This window comes from Xyrauchen texanus, chromosome 21 (assembly GCF_025860055.1).
Source record: "Xyrauchen texanus isolate HMW12.3.18 chromosome 21, RBS_HiC_50CHRs, whole genome shotgun sequence".
NCBI classification, from domain to species: Eukaryota; Metazoa; Chordata; class Actinopteri; order Cypriniformes; family Catostomidae; genus Xyrauchen; species Xyrauchen texanus.
Window position 1 is genome coordinate 29278620 of NC_068296.1, and position 21431 is coordinate 29300050.

Below are 21431 nucleotides of genomic sequence, written 5' to 3' on the forward strand. Positions count from 1 at the left end.
TGTTATAAACTAGTAAAATGACAACCTTATGTACTCTACGGTGCATCCGGAAAATATTCACAGTACTTCACTTTTTTTTTTCCACATTTTGTTATGTTACAGCCTTATTCCCAAATTGATTAAAGTCATTATTTTCCTCAAAATTACAAACAATACCCCATAATGACAACGTGAAATAACTTTTTTGAAATCTTTGCAAATGTATTAAAAGTAAAAAATGAAAAAATCGCATGTACATAAATATTCACAGCCTTTGCTCAATACTTTGTTGAAGCACCTTTGCCACCAATTACAGCCTCAAGTCTTTTTGTGTATGATGCTACAGGCTTGGCACACCTATGTTTGGGCAGTTTCTCCCATTCTTCTTTGCAAGACCTCTCAAGCTCCATCAGGTTGGATGGGGAGCATCAGTGCACAGCCATTTTCAGATCTCTCCAGAGATGTTCAATCGGGTTCAAGTCTGGGCTCTGGCTGGGCCACTCAAGGACATTCACAGAGTTGTCCCGTAGCCAGTTCTTTGTTATCTTGGCTGTGTGCTTGGGGTCATTGTCCTGTTGGAAGATGAACCTTCGCCCCAGTCTGAGGTCCAGAGCGCTCTGGAGCAGGTTTTCATCAAGGATGTCTCTGTACATTGCTGCATTCATCTTTCCCTCAATCCTGACTAATCTCCCAGTTCCTGCCGCTGAAAAACATCCCCACAGCATGATGCTGCCACAACCATGCTTCACTGTAGGGATGGTATTGGCCAGGTGATGAACTGTGCCTGATTTCCTCCAGACATGATGCTTGCCATTCAGGCCAAAGAGATCCATCTTTGTTTCATCAGACCAGAGAATTTTGTGTCTCATGGTCTGAGAGTCCTTCAAGTGCCTTTTGGCAAACTCCAGGTGGGCTGTCATTTGCCTTTTACTGAGGAGTGGCTTCCGTCTGGCCACTCTACATACAGGCCTGATAGGTGGAGTGCTGCAGAGATGGTTGTTCTTCTGGAAGTTTCTCCTCTCTCCACAGAGAAACGTGGAGCTCTGTCAGAGTGACCATCGGGTTCTTGGTCACCTCCCTGACTAAGACCCTTCTCCCCCGATCGCTCAGTTTGGCCGGGGGCCAGCTCTAGGAAGAGTCCTGGTGGTTCCTATCTTCTTCCATTTACGGATGATGGACTCCAATCAAGATGTAGAAACATCTCAAGGATGATCTGTGGAAACAGGATGCAACTGAGCTCAATTTTGAGTGTCATGGCAAAGGCTGTGAATACTTATGTACATGTGATTTTTTTTTTTTTTCCGCTTTTTATTTTTAATAAATTTGCAAAGATTTCAAACAAACTTCTTTCACGTTGTCATTATGGGGTATTATTTTGAGGAAAATTATTAATTTAATCCATTTTGGAATAAGGCTGTAACATAACAAAATGTGGAAAAAGTGAAGCGCTGTGAATACTTTCTGGATCAAACTACATTTCTATATTACTCGTATGTAGCTACTGATAAAAGAAAAGTTACAGGTTCAAATACACTAAAGGCGCAGTCACGCATACCTTTGCATAGCAAAATTCCGCTGGCAAAGATGGCTTTGGATGGATTATATTCTTGTCCGTTGTGAATATTCGGTGTTGCTGTGTACGAAGCACTGCCCACACAGAGGTCACTGGCAAACCAAGCAACTTCCTATTGGTCAACGCGGTGAAATTCGCCTTTCAAAGTTCACAAAAGTTGACTCCTCTTCAATTCCGCGAGGGAAAATTCTTCGCCACCAGAAGTTTATTCCGCAAAATTCACAATCATGTGCATTCCCATTGAGATGACTGTTTCCCCTTGGAATCTTTCAATAGGTATAATGTCAAGCACTTTAGATTTTTAACATCAGCTGAATGACAACTTTTGATACTTGCATACTTACAAATTCACATAAATTTAAGTACATAGCAAATGGAAACTGAAAACAAGCAGTATTACATAAATAATTCTAGTGTTAAATGCATTGAATACCATAGGTTTTAAACAAATGCGTTATAAAGGACCCACATATGCATTCTAGGTGTAGTGATGCAAATTATTTTATAATAAAATAAAAGCTCAGTGGTAAAGAAGCTGGCTACCACCCCTGTAGTTCACTAGTTCGAATCCCAGAGTGTGCTGAGTAACTCCAACCATGTCTCCTAAGCAACCAAATTTGCCAAGTTGCTAGGGAGGGTAGAGTCACATGGGGTAACCTCCTCGTGGTCACTATAATGAGGTTCGTTCTTGGTGGGGCGCGTTGTGAGTTGAGCGTGGAAGCCTCCACAGGCGCTAAGTATCCATGGCAGTGCGCTCAACAAGCCAAGTGATAAGATGCGTGGATTGACGGTCTCAGACGTGGAGGCAGCTGGGATTCGGCCTCTGCCAGTCAGATTGAGGCAAATCACTACGTGACCATGAGGACTTAAAAGCACATTGAGAAATTTGGCATGCCAAATTGGGAGTAAAAGGGGAAAATCCTTAATTGAGGAATACCTGTAGTGGCAGATCAAAAGACCACTTCATGTAAAAAGTTGTCTTAAAACTAGATGCTCTGTAATCTTTGACCCACATATGCATTTTAGGGTTTAAAACAGTAAACTCTCTCTGTGTCCAAAATCGCGTATCGTCAGAGTATGTACTATACTTGATGAAGGACGCACATCTCGGCTTGTAAAACGATATGTTCTTTAGGTGTGCATGCAAATAGCATGAATAGATTCTGGACATACTTCATCCAGGGACATGTATTGATCTGTGACCCGAATATAGAACAACAACCACTAATAATCAACTTTGGTGTTGTTATACAAGGACTATTTAAGTTCAAGAAACGGTGTTCTTGGTATATATAACACTTCCAGTTAAGAAGAGCCTTCCAACCTGTGGTTCCCTGCCATTCATTTGAACATGATGTCGCCTCAGATCCCAAGGGATTATGGAATCGTAAAGTGTTCAGTTGATCCGCACTTCAGAATCTCGCCGGAAATAGTAGGTCATCCAGGTATTTCCCTATGAATACTGAGGATTCAGACATACTACTCCATTGGCATCCTGCTTTTATGGATATTCGGACTCAGCAACTGTGTCAATGGAGCGCAATAAAAAATTGACTCAACCAATAGCATTAGTTTGGGGCAGGACTATCTTTTTGTTTGATCATTGGCAGATGGAGGCAGTATTTGTGAAAGCCTCAAAAGAAAAACTGTTTATTTTTCAATTCCGTTTGGTGGCACAGAAATTACACACTTTAAAATTTGGAATTAAAAATCATAAAAGTCCCTTTTATGTTAGCTGATTTTATAGAAGTTGACTGTAATTAAAGCTATATATGCTTTAGGGCTGCACAATTAATTGCAAGAAAATCAAAATCACCAAATGACCTTGTGTGATTAATAAACCGCAAAGGGCTGCGATTTAATTAAATAAATAAATTGTCTGCTTGCTTCAAAGTTTGTGCACTGTTCTATCCTGTATTTATTGTGCATTATTACAGTATTTTCAGAGTAGTTCTGTGCTCCACAATTTCATCTCATGCTTGGAGTAACAGAAGTGCTCCAAGTTCGGTTCCATTTGTTTATAAATAATTTCCAAGTGTATAAATAATAATAATAAAAATAACAATCAATATTATATTACAATATGTTGACAGTGTTCCAAATAATTATGATGAAAAGTGGACAAAGAAGAATGAAGATATGAACAAAAAAACATTCCCACATTTTGGTCAACAGGAATCACTTACTAGTTTTTGTTTACCATATCACAGTTCAAATCACAATCGCAATACTTTTCAAAATAATCCCAATATGACTTTTTGTCCAAATCGTGCAGCCCTTATATGCTGTATATGTATATGAAGTGATGTGTGTTTGCATGCGATCACTGTTAGCAGTTAGTATGAGCCAGTGCTCAGTGTATGCCGACTCCAGACCACAGCCTCAGGGAGAAGATCAGCAAAACGAATTCTGCCTTTAAAAAAGCAATCTTACAAATAGCAGCGCTGCAATCCAGCCAATTTCTGCATGTTGATTTGATAAGCATCCTCTGGGTCACACTGCACTACTGCGGGCTTCCCATGTGTGACTTCATAAAATTTGCTTCTTACAAATAAAGCTTTGATCTGTAAGTAATACAGATTTAACTGAATATTTCAGGCTTCATTAGTTACACAGTAATAGTTCCTGCCATTTTGCTTGTAAATTTGTAGTTATGGAGAGGAGATGCCCACTCACTCTATCTGTATCGGAGTGCTGAAAACCTGTTAAGACCTGCTCTGTAATGGATTAAACACAACGTGTTTTTACCTGCTATGTAATTGGTGTATTAAAATGCCAAGAGATTGTGCACAGTTTTTGATGAACCTCAGTTAAATTTCATCTCATCAGCATGGTACATATAAGTACATTTCAAGAATCAATTTTTGTATATGGATGTTTCTTCAACTGCGGCAATTTTAGCACTGTGGATTTATAGAATCGTTAAAACATTTTTCACTGTATTTTTATTTGAATCTACTAACAATGTCTTTAAGTGTATGTACAAGCTCCACAGGAGATTTACATCATGTTTGTAATTTCTTCTGAAAGATAATAAAATTCCCATCATGGTGAAATTTCCACCACATCTCAGATTCTGTATTGTGTTATTCTCTAATATTCTGTGGTGGAAATGATGCAGATGGAAATTACATTTTTAATGTTATTTAAATAAAATAGTCGTCTTTTAGGATAATTTCAGAGCTAACCTTCTATGTATCTTAAAGACACACTATTAAATAATATTATCACACTTTTCGCGTAATTTGTCCAATTTACGGCTTGATTTGGAAATTATGTCCAATAAAAATACTCACAAGTGATATTATCCTTGATTTTTTTTTTTCTTCAAACTTCACTTGTTTCATATTTCATCTCAAGCATTCTCTTCACTGACACTTCTCTTAACTTGGTAAACAAAAATATAAATAGTTGCAAAATTGCTTAAAAATTGACACCACAGCTTGTTGAATATTGAAGCTTGTTGCTAGCTATCAACAAGTACATTTGCATATTGTAACATATATAATTTTGTACTTTATAACAAGTATGGTGCTGCTGAGAGTTTACAGATTCCCAATCATTCATTAAACAGATGATCCCTCAGATCCCCTAGTTTCATGAGAAAAGCAATATACACTGATTTTTCAGTAATAATACCCAACCTTGACCTTAGCATTAGCTCAACTCTTCTCTACAAAAAATATTAAACATGACATAAACTCCTCCAGATTCCAACATAACAGAACATTAAACACTAACAAGTGGTTAATTTTGCATAAAAATTCATTAAAATAACACTTCGTGGGGGGCCTGGGTAGCTCAGCGAGTATTAAAGCTGACTTCCACACCTGGAGTCGTTAGTTGGAATTCAGGGCGTACTGAGTAAATCCAGTCAGGCTTCCTAAGCAACTAATTGGCCAATTGATTGCTAGGATGGGTAGAGTCACGTTGGGGTAACCTAATGGATGCCGCAGAGAATAACGTGAAGTCTCTGCGGTAAAACGCTCAACAAGCCACTTGATAAGACGGTCTCTGACATGGAGGCCGTCCTCCGCCACCTGGATTGAGGCGAGTTATTTCGCCACCATGAGGATTTGGAGTGCATTGGGAAATGGGCTTTCCAAATTGGGGAGAAAAGTGGACCGGAGTGCCCCTTCATTAATTACACTTCAATTTAAAATTGACTTTCCCAATCCAGTCTTGTGCAAAGCATGCTGGGATCGGGAAATCCCCTGCCCAGTTTAAGCAGTATACTGATGCAACCAATATTATTCACATAGTTCCAACACAATTGGATGAAAGTGAACGTACTGTAGATGGATTGTACACATTGAAATTAAGTTAAAACTAAAATTCTAAAGAATTGTGTTGCATGAGCTCATTTCATATAAGTTAATTGAGCAAGCAGTAAAAATCATGTTAAGCGAACAACATCTGTTACAAATCTGAATCCATTTAAACATTTCATAGCAATGTAATCATATCACTTTTTGATGACTGTGTAGAATATCACTTGGACTTCAAATGATATAATTCATTTCTCATATCAAACATAAATGTATTGAGTTGATCTCAAGTGTATTTGTTTAGTATTTTCAGTAGAGCTGCTTTCACTTTTTTCAGTGTGTGGGACTTATTGTACTTTTTAAAAGATTTATGGAAATAATTTTCACACAATACGTATTGAAATGGTTTGTTTATTTCACTCTGTTTAGATGATCATAGTTTGGGTCTGAAACAAGACATTTGAAAAGTACAAAAAATAAATGATGAAGGCCTGGTAAAGTTTCAAATTCAGTTTTAACAAGACAAAAACTGTGTATATATATATATATATTTGAAATCTGTTCGTTTTCATGAAAATCAACCCCAGGGACATGAAATGGCCTGAAATTGAAGAAACACCCATATAGAGAGGCACAATTATCAGAAACTTTCTTCAATGGATTTGCTGATATGTTCTTTAATCCAAGTGCTCTTGGGACGCTAAATGATTAATTGAAAAATCCTTCATATTGTTGAAGGTTCAGTCTTTTAACTGCCGGCGTTTGAACAATCCCGAAAGAGAGAGGCGATCATATCAAAGTGTTTCTCTAAAGAACATATGTCTGTTAGGTTATTATCTTATAAAAGCTTTGTGTGTTTTTTTTTTCAGGATTTGAAGAAGACCATCAGAATCACCGCTACAAAAACATTCTGGCGAGCAAAAGGCTTCGTTCTGAGATTGATCAGGGCTGTTAAAGCGCACACACACATACACACACTGTGCTGGAGTGTGTCTTGTGCTGGGCTGCATTGATTTCATGCATTACTCAAACTGCTGGAGAGAGTGTGTTCAGGTTCAGCATCTCTCCTGACTGACTGCATTAGGAGCCTCCAGCCTTTGTGATTCCTTTTGATCAAATCTGTGTGAGAGACGCATGTCATGGCCTCATCCAGCCAGCTGTGAGGAGACTGGCCCGCCACCCAGTGGGGGAGGGGTGTGTGTGTGTGTGTGTGTGTGTGTGTGTGTGTGTGTGTGTGTGTGTGTGTGAGTGATCTCCTAAGGTGAGAGGCAGAGAGTACGGCGAGTGGGAGGGTCTCATTCCACTTCCAGCGCCCACTTTCAGCACACTCATCCTGGACGCTACAGAGCGCACTCACACACTCGCACGGGCCTGTGCACTCAGAGCAGCAGGAGAAAGTGTGTGTTGCGTTGTGTGGTTGAGTGATGGATCTCGCGCAGTAGAACTTGTACAGACAGGAGCTGTTGGAATGGCAAACTGCTCAGAAACGCTGCAAACTTCAGTCGTCTGATCAACATGTCTGAGGTGAGAAGTTTTCTGTTGTGTTTCTTTCCTTTTAGTGGCTCTACAAAAATTAATCAAGAACAAAGGATGTGGATTGTGAGTTATTTAGAGAATTGTTGCAGTTAGTTTGCTTCTCTGTGGGGTGTGTGCATGTTTGTGGGGAACTGACAACTGAATTGACAGCTTTTTGTGTGTTGGTCATAACTGTTCTCATTACTATGAATAATGAAAATGAAGTAAATATAGTTTTATATAGATTCAGTGATTTGCTTACTAGATCTTTCAGGAGAAACTTTTTTGTAGAGTTAAAATGTGTGTGTGTGTGTGTGCGTGTGTGCGTGTGCGTGTGTGTGTGTGTGTGTGTGTGTGTGTGTGTGTGTGTGTGTGTGTGTGTGTGTGGGTGTGTGTGTGTGTGTGTGTTTTAGTTGGTTGCCTTCTGGAATGTAATTCTAGACAAGAGTAATGTTCTTGTCACAGCCATAATGCAACAACTAGCCAAGCTGGGTAAGTGTGTGTATAGAATAAACAAATGTAATATTAAAAACACTCATTTCAATCTATCAGCATTTCCACTGAACTCTTAACACACATTCAGAATAAATGGAAGACTTATGTGAATGGGATATTTGGCAGACACAGACAACAGGAGACAAATTTGTTACTTAAATTTCTCGAAAGTAATTTGACTTCCTGGCCGTTTTAAGAGGTCTTCTTTTCGTTTGCTCTTTGTTCAAACTCTGATGAGTTTGAGTGCTGTAGTGGGACTAAGACCCCATTTCTGGGCGGGCGTAAATGGCCTTGGGGCGTGAAAGATTTGTGTGCGTGCGTGTGTGTGTGTGTTTGTATGCAGCGTTCATTAAGCTTTTGTTGATCTGTCACCGCTGTTTGGTGATACAGGCCTGTGCTGTGATCTGTCCGAGTGAAACTGTTACAGGTAATTCTACGGCTGCTTTTTTCTCTGCTAATAATCACACATGCTAACTTGACAATTTTGTCTTAAACTTTGTGGTCTTTGTGGAACAACAAACTTGTTCTGCACACAATATCTGTCTGATATTCTGTGACATTTAAACGTATCAGTTAATATTTTACTTGTAAACTTTACATTTTACACTGTGAAGTCATTTATTTAAAATCAATTTATAAAACGTATGTACAAATGCAATATTCATACATTTCATAGGATACAATTACTTGTATTTTGAAGTTATATGTTTTTTTAGAAATATCATTATTTGTAAAAGATGAAAATCTATTAAAAATTGTGTAGACAGTCGTAGCATCAGCCATGAAACTTTATTATTTTACTGCTTGTGAAAATATTAAATACCATGTTTGAATCTAATGCCGTGTGTGATTTATTTAGTACGCTAGTTTAACTGTATTTCATGTTTGTGTGATGGAAATTCTGCTTTCATTTGAAGGTCTCAATTTTTGTCCTTCTGCATGAAATCAGATGTGCTTTCACAAATAAATCAGTTGGCTTTTTTTTGCAATTAACCATGAATGAACCCTTCTAAAAAAAAATGTGTATCAAATGTAATATCCCATTATTATACATTTAAAAAAAAATATTAAAAAATGTACACAAAATCATTTTTGAAAAAACTATTTGATGGATTATTTCGACTGATGACTTACTGTGCAATGACTCTCATAATGTACATTCATTGAAAGGTTTATAGGTATATGTCCATTATCAGTTCTTTCTCATCAGAGAGTGGCATAGTGCTTTCCGGTCAAAAACAATAACAGGACTACAGGCAGTAATAGAGCTGGGCCTTATATCTTGTTTTATCGTAATGTAAATTTGAACTGTGGATGATGTACTTTTATTATTATTATTATTATTATTATTGTTCTGTGGATCCTAATGACATTATATACATTTTTAAGACTAAAGTTTCTTTAATAAGGTGAAATTACACAAAACCTGAATGAACCTCAGCAGCTAGAGCTGTGAATGTGTGTACAGAGCGTGTACAAGAAGTGTACAGTGGAGTTTATGTACTGAGGTCTAAAAATCTGAGACCACTATTGAAAGTGTAAATTTTTTGCATTCTTTTCTAATCAGACACAACATTTTTAAGTATACTATGTAAAAGTGAAAAGTCACATTTTATTATTGAAATTCTTTTAGTGAAAAGCTGAATTCAAAAATGTACATGATTTTGAGAAGGTTTTAGTATTTGGTGTAAGTCATCTCTTTTGCTCTAATAACGGCATGAACAGAATCCAATGATCATGTTATCCAGCATGATTCGATAATGTTCCAAAGAGCATCTTGTGTGCTTCAATGGAAGCAAGGAAATCTGACCGTCAGTACAAAGAAGTTAACATGGCCAATGTCAAATGACTTATTTGATAGGTGATCTAGAAATAGTAGAGAATCTGAAATATATCTTCATTTTGCATTTCAAATGTTCAAATCGTAAAACTTTTTTTATTTATTTCTTTGCATTTGTATATACAGTATCTGTGTGTGTATGAGTATGGAGCCAGTTCTGAAGTGTTTTCTAGTAATTAGGGAACTTCACATGAAAATTGAAAGCATGACAAAAACAGTGCATATAACATTAGGATCTTTGCGTTCCTGTAAAGGTATCGATCGATATGTGGCACAGACGACAGTGTGTAACATCTAAATGTGTATTTGAGCACTTCTTGAATGATATTGTTGTGTGTGTTTAAACAGGCTATTTGCTGTACGGTGGTGAATTGCAACTGTGACTGTTTCATACCAGGTAAACTGAGGCGGCGACTCTGTGAGCACTGCAGACATGGCTGGGTTGCCCACGGTGAGTTTTACATTTAGTACAATATTAACATTGTAATTGCGAATTAAATCTATGTGACTTAAATTAGTAATTCAGCTTACTAATGGCCAGTTTTGACTCCCAAAATCATTTTTGTTCCTTTAAGACTTTACAGTAAGGTTCCTTTTGTTAACATTAGTTAACAACATTAACATGAATTAAAAATGAACAATACTTTAAAGCATTTATTAATCTTGGTTACTGTTAATTTAGTAATAATACATTTGTAAAATCAAAAGTTGTATATGTTAACATTAGTTAATGCACTATGTACTAACATGAACTGACAACGAACAATTGTAATATTATTAACTAACATTAACAAAAATGTATAATTTTTCATTGTTCATTGTTAGGTCCTGATATCTAATGCATTAACTAATGTTAACAAATGGAACCTTATAGATGTTTATAGATGATGATAATTTACATTTTACAAATTGTTTTATTTTACTAACCCTAACGCAATGTAAAAACTTGATGTCAGCATTCTCATTACATTTTGATAATCGATCTGCACACTTAAACCCAAAACTGCAAAATATTGATTTGTCTGTTTTGCTGAATTGCAGCTTTAAGTAAACTGAAAGTTCATCACATGTACCAGGGGAGTCAGGTGGAGATCGTTCACTCCAACGTGGTGTTTGACATCTGTAGTCTGATGCTTTATGGGACCCAGGCAATCCCAGTACGTCTAAAGATCCTTCTGGATCGACTTTTCAGTGTTCTTAAGCAGGAGGAGGTCATTCAGATTCTTAACGCACTGGACTGGACATTACAGGACTATATTCGCGGTTATGTCCTGCAGGTGAGATGCCGATCACCTCCATTCACTTGACTGATTTGTGTTCCAGTTAAACCCTACATACGTAAATCTGAGATGTGTAATTAGAGTTTTGTCACTTTGTTCCTCAAAAATCAAGCGGTGAGCCACCAATATTTCTTAGCTCTATTTGCTTATCAAGTATTCAGGTTCCTCTGGTGGAGAATTTAAAGTTAAAGCCTCTTCAGACCTCCAGATGAATGCTGTATGATGAAAAATGTATTCTGGTTACAACATGAAGCTGCTTCGTGACTTTCAAAGCCTGCTGGCACTCAAGAGTAATTACAGGCGGACTGAAAGACTTGCCCGACTCCCCTCTGATCTCTCCCCTCCCCTCCCATTCCGTCAGGGAAACCCGCATCATCTAAATGAAGAAAAATTACTCTCTAGAATGAATAAATCTGCTGCAGTAATTAGACCTCTCAAGTCTACATGCATTATATCTATGGATGACTTGTTAGGTAGTAACAGTGTCAGTCTGTCAGAAGTTATGGAGTATTTTAGGGTCCAAGTGCATGAAATTTGTAGGTTTAAAATTCATAATGCAAACGGTATTCCTTGTGTATGTGTGTAGGATGTGGCCGGTAAGGTATTGGACCGCTGGGCCATAATGACTTTCGAAGAGGAGATTGTTACGCTGCAGCAGTTTCTGCGTTTTGGAGAGACAAAGTCCATTGTGGAGCTGATGGCTCTGCAGGATAAGGAAGGACAGGCAGTTGTTGTTCCAAGTACTCGAACCAATTCTGACATCCGCAGCTTCATCGAAAGCAGCATGCAGCGTTCTGTGCGACTGCCGGCGAAAGCAGAATCACCCAGCTGTAGTAACGGGCATCATTTTGAGACTCTAGTGAACAGTATGGCCCTCATGCTTCCAATGCAACTGCTGAATTCTGTTCCAGTGCCGTTGCTGAGCTCCTGTAGTGATTCCAGCTGCCATGAGGCACAAACGAGGCATGAGCCGTCAGAAGGAAGCCTCAGCAGCACTGCTCCGTTCAACATGGGGCCTGTGAGGGCAGAGGTAATGCTGGACGCAGAATCTACAAAGATAGAAGCAGAAGAGTTTAACGTGAGTGGAGACTCCTCTCCCTCCACCCCCTGTACGCCCTCCATCACCTCTGAAATCACACAGATGTCCCCTGAGAACAGGATGAGGTGTTCAGAGAGGAGCGGAAGCATGAAGAAGGGTCGTGTGTTCTGCAGTGCCTGTGAGAAAACCTTTTACGACAAAGGCACGTTGAAGATACATTATAATGCTGTTCATCTGAAGATCAAACACAAGTGCACCATTGAAGGCTGCAACATGGTGTTCAGCTCCTTGCGCAGTCGGAACAGGCACAGTGCTAATCCAAATCCACGGCTGCACATGCCGATGAACCGCAATAATCGGGACAGGGACCTCCGGGGCGGTCTGAGCCCGAGGCAAGAGGATGATGGTGACGATGAAAAGAGGGAGTTCGGATCTGTCCCGGAAAGCAGGACCATCTCGAGTTTCATCATCCGCAACTCCGAGCCAAAGCTGCACAGCTCTTTCTCAAGCATGAGTCAGACTGGAATCCTCTTTCCTAATCTAAAGACCGTTCAGCCTGTACTTCCTTTTTACAGAAGCCTGGTGACTCCAGCGGAACTGGCTCATACCCCTGGCAGCCTGCCCTCTCTCCCACTGCTGTCCTCCTCTGTTCCCATCAATGCCAGTAACGTGGAGACCAGCTCGGAGCCGGTGCCCAAGAAGAAGTCTAGAAAGTCCAGCATGCCCATCAAGATCGAGAAAGATGAGTTGGCAACAGTGGAGGAGATGCCACCCCTCAGCCCCTGTACTGACACAGAAAGGTGTGATGTCATCAGCATGGGGCGTGTAACGCCTGGAGAACCTGTGGACTGTGACGTTCGTAATCAATTGAGCCACAACTTGCTTAACACAGAGCTGGAGATCAGTCATATCCTCTCGCAGTCTTCTCCTTCTCGCTATAACACCAAACAGAAGGAGAATGAATGGTCTGGTGAGAAAGAACGGGGGTCCCCAGAATCTGAGCCCCCATGCAGTTCACGACCAGACCAACCCTGTGGTCACAATTGTGAAGAGAGAGGGCACAGATTGACAAATTTAGCATTGCACAGAAACATCACAAGCAACAGTGAAAACTGTGTAGATGGCTGCAGTGACCCAGAGACCATGTGCACAGATGATATAGAAGATGCGTCCCACCCATGTGAGATCTGCAATAAGACTTTCAAAAACGCTTATAGTGTAAAAATGCATTATCGGAACGTGCACTTGAAGGAGATGCACATGTGCACTGTGGACGGCTGCAATGCTGCGTTTCCCTCCCGTCGCAGCAGGGACCGGTAAGAGTTAGGGTTGAGGGACATTTTTAAATATGCCAGAACATATATTGTGTTAAAGGAATATTCCGGGTTCAATGCAAGTTAAGCTCAATCAACAACATTTGTGGCATAATATTGGTTACCACAAAAAAAATGTGTACTCCCTCCTTTTAAAAACTAAATTCTGGGTCATTCAATGAAATTGTACGGGGGCAATCCGAATATGTTACAATACTCACTATTTCAAAAGTATAGCCACAAGACATAAACTGTATGCATGTTAACATGATTTTAGTGTGATTAAATCATTATTGGCAATTTTACAACTTCGTTGCCATGATGACTTGACGCTGTAAACCCAAATCCTAAAACAACAATATAAACAACTTTACAGCTCAAATAAAACATGAGTTTTAACAAAATAATAAAATTATAAGCTTCACATTTCTCTTTTAAACCTTTCAGAAATTGGCCCCGTTCACTTCCTCACTGTAACTCAAGATTTGTTTGAAAGTACTTTTTGTGATAATATACATTATGCTACAAATGCTGTCACTTGAGCTTAAGTTGTACTGAACGTGGAATATTCCTTTAATGCATCAGGGTTAGTGTCAAGGTTAGAGGAAGAGTAAATTATAATTCTCTCATCATTTACTCATCATCATGCTGTCTTAAACGTGTTTTACTTTCTTTCTTCTGTGGAACACAAACAAAGATATTTTGACGGAGATATGATGTGAATATATACATACAATGCAAGTGAATGGGGTCCAAACTTTCAAGCTCTAAAAAGCATAAAAGCAGCATAAAAGTAATCTGTATGACTCGAGTGGTTTAATCCATGTCTTCTGAAGTGATATGATCCCTTTGGGTAAGAAACAGCTAAATTTAAGTACTTTTTCACTATAAATCTTACAAGACAGTGATATTTTGAACGGTTGCCAGGTCCTTAATTGCAGTATCATTATACATCAATAAGATATTGCAATTGCCTTTTCTAGTGTTTACCATCAACCTTTTGGCCACCACTGTACATTTTAAATGCTTGCCAAAAAGACTCAAAAATCCATAATTTTCTCTGTATTTTCAAAATAGCCCAACTGGTCTTGAAAATCGTGAAGCTGGCAACACTCCATCTGGTTCGTGTACAGTGCTTGGCACATGCGTCAAGTGCATGGAGGTGTGTGGAGCGCCAGGCAGACTAAGGTCTGTTTCTCACCCTAACCAATCGTATCGCTTCAGAAGACACGGACTAAACAACTTGAGTCGTGTGGATTATTTTTGTGCTGCCTTTGTGTGCTTTTTGAAGCGTGACTGTTTTGGACCCCATTGACTTATATTGTATAGACAAAAACACCTCATTCATTCTTCAAAATATCTACATTTGTGTTCTGCAAAATAATGAAAGTCAGGCAAGTTTGATACAGAATGAGGGTGAATTTTGTAGAACTATCCCTTCAAAATTGTTTTCATACATGAAGTATTAAATAAGTATGTTGGTTTCCTCTTGAAACATTGTTTTGCTTTTAATTCTCTAGACACAGTGCAAACCTGAATCTGCACCACAGGCTGTTGACCACAGATCATTCAGGAACACCTTCTCTTCGCAGAGAACATCCAGACGTCCCTCATAAAGAGTCCCTGAGCCAGATGTCTGTCATCTTTAAAGGGAGTAACCGCACAGGCCTTGTGTTCCCCATGAGTAAATCAATGGAGAGAGCAGATGAGCCAGTAGAGGACGCAGTGGAGGAAGAAGCCGTATTAGACCTGAGCACCAGAGGAAGTGCGCACTCTTCATGGGACTCCGATGTGGGCAGCGAGGAAGGGCTCCCTCTAGAGGACAGTGAAGAGAGTTGCGATGGAATGAGTGTTGATGCGTCCACATCTCCTCCGTGCCTCAGCCAGCAATCTCTCAGCTCATCACCCATCACCTGCCATATGTGTCAAAAAGTTTACAGCAACAAAGGCACGTTCAGGGCTCATTATAAAACAGTGCACCTTCGCCTCCTTCACAAGTGCAAAGTTCCAGGATGTGATACTACATTCTCCTCTGTTAGAAGCCGCAACAGACACAGTCAGAATCCAAATTTACACCGTAACCTTGCAATGAATACCTCCCTCAAACAGGAGTAGGTCAAACATATTACTCACACATATATACACAGAGCCATATTCTCATAAATCTAGTCATAGAGTCACTCTTGTCCAATAAGGTTCAAAAGTGCTCTTTATACTATGTACTGCACATTCAAGTGTAATGTACATAACTGGAAAGAAACATCCATTAAGGACATGTTCAGATATGTTCTTCATCTCAAACGTAATGACTACTTAGGACCCTTCCCTTGTATTTATTGACTTTTACAGAGCAAGATAGACACAGATATTCCATATAGTTTCTCACATTGTGGGTTATGAGGTGGCAAGTTTTCCATATAAAATAATTATTGCTATTCGAAGTGAAAAAGACACTGTCCAACACATGAGAAAGCATATGCAGAACCAAAACTTTCCTTGCTGTTATATTTGAATTCCCCCCATTCTTTATCCAAAGCCACATAAAGGCCATGTATTGATATCCATCCCTGCACTTATTCATTGAGGGAACACATCTTTCTTCAGCATGGGACTTCAGACAGAACATTGATCGAGCATGAGAGAGTGAGTGATTGAGTGAGAGAGAGAGAGAGCATCAGTGTTAAAGTGAGTGTTGAAGGAGAATAAACTGTTTGACTGATGGTGCAGGGCTCACCTCATCATTTACTGCAGTGAAGTTTCTTGTAGTATACAAATATGTTGATTTGCTGTTCTGTTTTTATTACAAAGCAATCAGTAAAGATTTTGTAGCCATTTGAATCAATGTGGTCTTTTAAGAGCGGCTGTTGTGTTCAGTAAGTTATTGTGTGTATGTTTTATCTTGTTTAATTTGTTATTCTTGTGGAGACCAAAGATTCTTAATCCAGGATGGTGTGTGAAGCAGCACAAGCAACTAGTACATGCAAATGTTTTAGAAACTTCAGTCTGCACACCATAGTGCCTGTGAATGCTTTAGCACAGGCTACTCTGAAGACATTTGAAAACATTCTTACAGTATATACACACTGGTGTTGCTTTGCTTTTATTTTATGAAGCACATGATGCTTTAGCAAGTTCTGGTTTAATGACATTGGGCTGAAAAAGCAAATTAAGACATTCTGTAGTTATGCACATACATAAAAGAGTCTTACACTGGCAGAGCAACAAACCCAACACAAGCACACACATCAATGGTACATTTCTTTCTGTTTAACTGTATGTTTTATGTATACTGTATAATAATTTGTAACCTAAAAGAAAAATATGTGTGCTGTAACTAAAGCATTCTGTTTACTGTTCCAGATTTGCATCAATTTTAAAATGATGTCAGAAATGTTTGACTTTGATAAGCAGGATTAACCATGTTAAAATACAGATCAATACCTAACCCATTTATTCATGTTCTATTGAATATTTTTTGTCTGTGTTAATAAACAATTATTTAAAAACATCGTTAATATTCACCATTTCACTTTCAGCTAGTTGTAACTAATTTAATTTATGGGTCATTGATTTGACTCCTATTTAATTTTTGTGTCCAAACCTATTAACTTTTTCATTAACTTGAATTCACTTATTCTGTGATGAACGTGTTTTGCATTTCTGAATTAAAACTCATTTTGATGTTTTGTATCAAAATGCAAAAATGTCAAGGTTGTATGTCTGTTCTGAGATCATATAGAAATGGAGTCTCATTAATAAGATAATATTGTCATAAGAAAACTGCAGAAATATGGCTAAATCTGAACTTCATGAGGATATCTTATGTAAAGAATATTCAACAAATTAGAACATGTGAAAACAGGTGAATAATATATTTAGTTTTGAGAAACATGGCTTAGTTGCAAGATTTTAAAGGGATATTTCACCCAAAAATGAAAATTCTCTCATCATTTAATGATGTATGACTTTCTTGTGCTTGAACACAAATGAAGATTTTTAATAGAATATTTTTAGCTCTGTAGGTCCATACAATGCAAGTGAATGGTGGCCAGAACTTTGAAACTCCAAAAAGCACATGAAGGTAATCCATACGATTCCAGTGGTTTAATCCATATCTTCTGAAGAGATATGAGAGGTGTGGGTGAGAAACAGATCAATTAGTCTTTTTTACTATCAGTCTCCACTTATAAACATAAGTTCACATTCTTGGCAGTTCACATTCTATGTGCATATCGCCACTTACTGAGTAAATGATGAGAGAATTTCCATTTTTAGTTGTACTATGACTTTAAGAAATGGTTTGGGATTTTGGGGCTGTAGAATCTGTTTATTTTTATAGCAATCAAGAAAGAATGTCTTACAGTGTTTTCCCAGCAAAACTTCTTTTGGCATCTACATTGGGTGCATTGAATTACGTAGCCTATAATTGGATGGGTTTCTAACCTCATCTCTGACGCTGGGTGACCATCTGGGCAGAGGTAGGCTACTTTTTGTTTATATACACATTATAGAAGTTATAAATAGCAGTGTCTAAACCCTGGTTTCCCAATTGGCCAAAAGACTTTGGGCATGACAGATCTTACCTGATTTCAGAGGCAAAGCTTGGTTAGTGTGTGGATGGTAGACTTCCTGTGAAGTTCAGGTGCTCTAGGCCTATACTTTGCATTGTTCAGTTTTACATACCAGAGATCATACCATTAATAGCTAAATCAAAACCCTGGCTTTCTCAGTCAGCCAAAATATTCAGGGCATGGCAGGTCTAGTTTGGTTCCCGAAGATTAAGCAGGACTGGGCTTGGATAGTAGTCAAGTCAAGTCCAGTAGTCAAGTTATAATACTTGGATGGGAAACTGTCTGGGAAGATCAGAGGCTGTAAGACTATACTTTCAATTCTGTAAATGTACAAACTAGAGGACATGGTATACATAATGGAGTCAAAAGCAGAGACTGCCTTGGAAGATCGGATGCTCTAGTCCAGGCCTATTCTTTCTTTCATTTGTTTAAATTTATAATCCAGAGGACATAAAAGTCAAAACACCAGTGTTAACATCAGTCCAAACTCTTGGTACATGCCAGCTCTAGCCAGAAATCAAAAGCAGGGCAGGGTTGGGCTTGGTTAATACCTGAAAGGGAGATGGGATGTTCAGATTCTCCTGGGCTATTCTTTCAATTCATTTAATTTACAACTCTATTGGGTCTGATCACTCTGTGATATAGGGTATAGACCAACCAGAGGTATATATCTTTTATGGGATGTCATTGAATAAAGCATATCACAGATGTATTCGAAGGAACTGGCTGGTTAGGTTTTCTCTTTTCTTTCTTTCTTTTAAACCATATACATAATTTCTCATTCATTTAATTACTCTCTGAAGTATTTTTTTGCTTTTAAACTCATGCTATTTATTAATATGTGTAACATATAGTCACCCTAAATTAAGTAGTTTAAGTTCTTTAGGGGCAATCCATGAAGAACCCGTATCCCCTATTGAATCCGTTAATTTTCCATATTATTCTTCTTTTTCTGGCTAGAAGTCTATGACAGCTCATAGAACCTACATAGGACAATGATGAAATCATAAATAGACACCATTCCAAATTTGAGGTCTCTAGGACATAGTCTACAGCGCAACCACCATGTCAAAAATCCACTTTTCTTTTGAGTATATCTTTTGAACTGTTTGTCCTAGAGACATCATTCGTTTTTGTATGATTACTCTCCTCCTGTTGATTCCAGCGGACTTCTTACATTAAAGCTCCGCCCATTACAGTGCCGTCATTTTGCATTATGATGTTTACTGTTGGTCTGATTTTCCCAAACAATCGTTCAAAGTAATCTCCAGCCAGAGCCGAGCCGCATATGACTTCACTTCATTTTGATTTTTGCAATTGTTGAAAAGTTACAGCATCGTGAATTAACAAGGTCGACGTGAAATAAGATTCAAGGCTAAATCTCAGCAACATTTTGTCTTTTTGAAACGAAACTTGGTATGCTTCGTCAGGACCATTGGAGGCAGCGCCACCTATGGGTCAATAAATGTGAAAAATTGTTGCTTTTGCCCCTAACTTTTGAACCATATGTTCTAAAATCATGAAGTTTGTGTCTCTGGATTCCTTGGGTCATGTCAGGTTTTTCAATATCCTTCGAATACATTGTCGGATTTGAAAGAAAATGTGTATGCGTCATCAACATCATGCCCTGAAGATACCGAGCAGTTTGGAGACAGCGCCACATTGTGTTCAAAATGCTTATTCAATATTAGCTAAAATGTTGGTGTATTATTGCGTCCTTATTCTGCGTTTTCAGAAAATCCAGAGAAATTTCAAAATGTATTTATTGATTTTTTTATTTAAATTTTTAATCTTCTGACTCCCAGCTTTGTATGTCTCTTTAACACTTTAAATATTATTATAAAAAAATTATCTTTTGAATGCTTTGTTGGATTTGAATGAAAATTGGGATTCGCCTTCGACATCAAGTCCTGAGTGTACCTGAGCCCCTAACCTAACCTATAGTTAAAACAGTGTATTGAGCACTGGACTTTAAATCTAAAAGTCATAGGTTTGAATCCCCACCTAAGCATGTAATACAATTTGTTTTCCCTGTTACTGGAGTCTTTGTACTGTACTTACTTAATTATTGCACACTTGAATTTAGATTTTCATCTATGTTGTAAAGTTACTTCAATATGAAGCTCATCATGGTAACTGCTGTGTTTGGCTGTGCTTATTGCCAGCATGGTATGACACTCTGGTGTCTGTTAACCACAAGGCAGCATGTATTCTGCACAGACCTGTAATATAGAAAGCAGGGCTGGATTGGTAATCTGGCATACCGGACATTTTCCCGGTGGGCTGACGCACTTTGGGGCTGATCAGGGGCGGACTGCCCATCAGGAGAACCGAGGGTGGGTCAGCCGCGATAAGCTAAAACGCCGCGCTATGCAGAACGGACCGTAGAACGGTGCCACGATATGCAGAAAAGGACAGCGAACTCAACTTCTGTGCCAGTTGCTATTTAAAATCCCAGGCCGATTTCTCTTCCCATTCCAGCCCTGATAGAAAGGTACAGGTTTGAACCCTGCTTGGGATGACTTGAATACCAGTGTGCATTTGCAAAATACACCATAGCCACTCTGAGGATCCTATAGGTCCTGTTGGCCATAAAAGCAATTTAGGGGGGTTGGCCCTGGAATGTGTGTGTGTGTGTGTGTGTGAGCGTGTGTGTGTGAGCGTGTATTTATCACTTTGTGGGGACCAAATGTCCCCATAAGGATAGTAAAACCCGAAATTTTTGACCTTGTGGGGACATTTTGTCGGTCCCCATGAGGAAAACAGCTTATAAATCATACTAAATTATGTTTTTTGAAAATGTAAAAATGCAGAAAGTTTTCTGTGAGGGTTAGGTTTAGGGGTAGGGTTAGGTTTAGGGGATAGAATATAAAGTTTGTACAGTATAAAAACCATTATGTCTATGGAAAGTCCCCATAAAACATGGAAACACAACATGTGTGTGTGTGTGTGTGTGTGTGTGTGTGTGTGTGTGTGTGTGTGTATTAGTTTATTATTATTATTGGTCCCTTTATTTAACACTAACCTAAACCTAATGTCTGAATCCTAGTCCTAACTATAATTCCTAACTCCTAAATCTGACTCTAACCCTAACCATAAACCTAGAACACTGAGAATTAGTGAAGCTAATACGAACATAAAAACCAAAGAACTGGTTGTTGACATTAGGAAAACTAGGAGAAAGAACTTCTTGTCAATGATGAAGTAGTAGAAAGAGTGTAATGATCTCTTGTGCAATGTAATGTGTAATATGATCTGTAACATTCATCCATTTTAGAGATTATGTTCAATAAACAAGTGTACTAATACTAACCAACATAAGTTTTTTTTTATTTCATTTGTAGTATTTATCTAGAACAATTCCCTCCATTTAAAAGCAAAAAAGTTTGCATACATTTGTTATTGAGGTTACCAACACTTTATGCATTATATGTGCCATTTCAATATATGTCAGATAAAAAGTGAGATGGACATCAGAATAAGGGACTGTTTATAACGTCTTTCATCATTAAAAAAATAATTAAAACTCAAATGTATGTTTTGCCATTTAGGTGTACG

The 21431-nt window shown here is 38.4% G+C and overlaps 1 protein-coding gene across 1 annotated transcript; it reads left to right on the forward strand.

Annotated features, from left to right (window-relative positions):
* The first annotated feature begins 7105 nt into the window (after positions 1–7105).
* Positions 7106–16818, forward strand: LOC127661548 (zinc finger protein basonuclin-1-like). The gene is made up of 5 exons (XM_052152303.1): positions 7106–7344; positions 10019–10121; positions 10712–10947; positions 11537–13305; positions 14823–16818. Exons 1-5 carry the CDS (start codon positions 7336–7338, stop codon positions 15415–15417), a joined length of 2712 nt encoding a protein of 903 aa, XP_052008263.1. The 5' UTR covers positions 7106–7335; the 3' UTR covers positions 15418–16818.
* The last annotated feature ends 4613 nt before the right edge of the window (positions 16819–21431 follow it).

What these genes read in the sequence shown, in the direction of transcription:
- LOC127661548 (XM_052152303.1), top strand. An exon ending in TTCGCGGTTATGTCCTGCAG is followed by an intron (nt 10,948 to 11,536) that starts GTGAGATGCCGA and finishes GTATGTGTGTAG; the next exon opens with GATGTGGCCGGTAAGGTATT. An exon ending in TCCCGTCGCAGCAGGGACCG is followed by an intron (nt 13,306 to 14,822) that starts GTAAGAGTTAGG and finishes TTAATTCTCTAG; the next exon opens with ACACAGTGCAAACCTGAATC.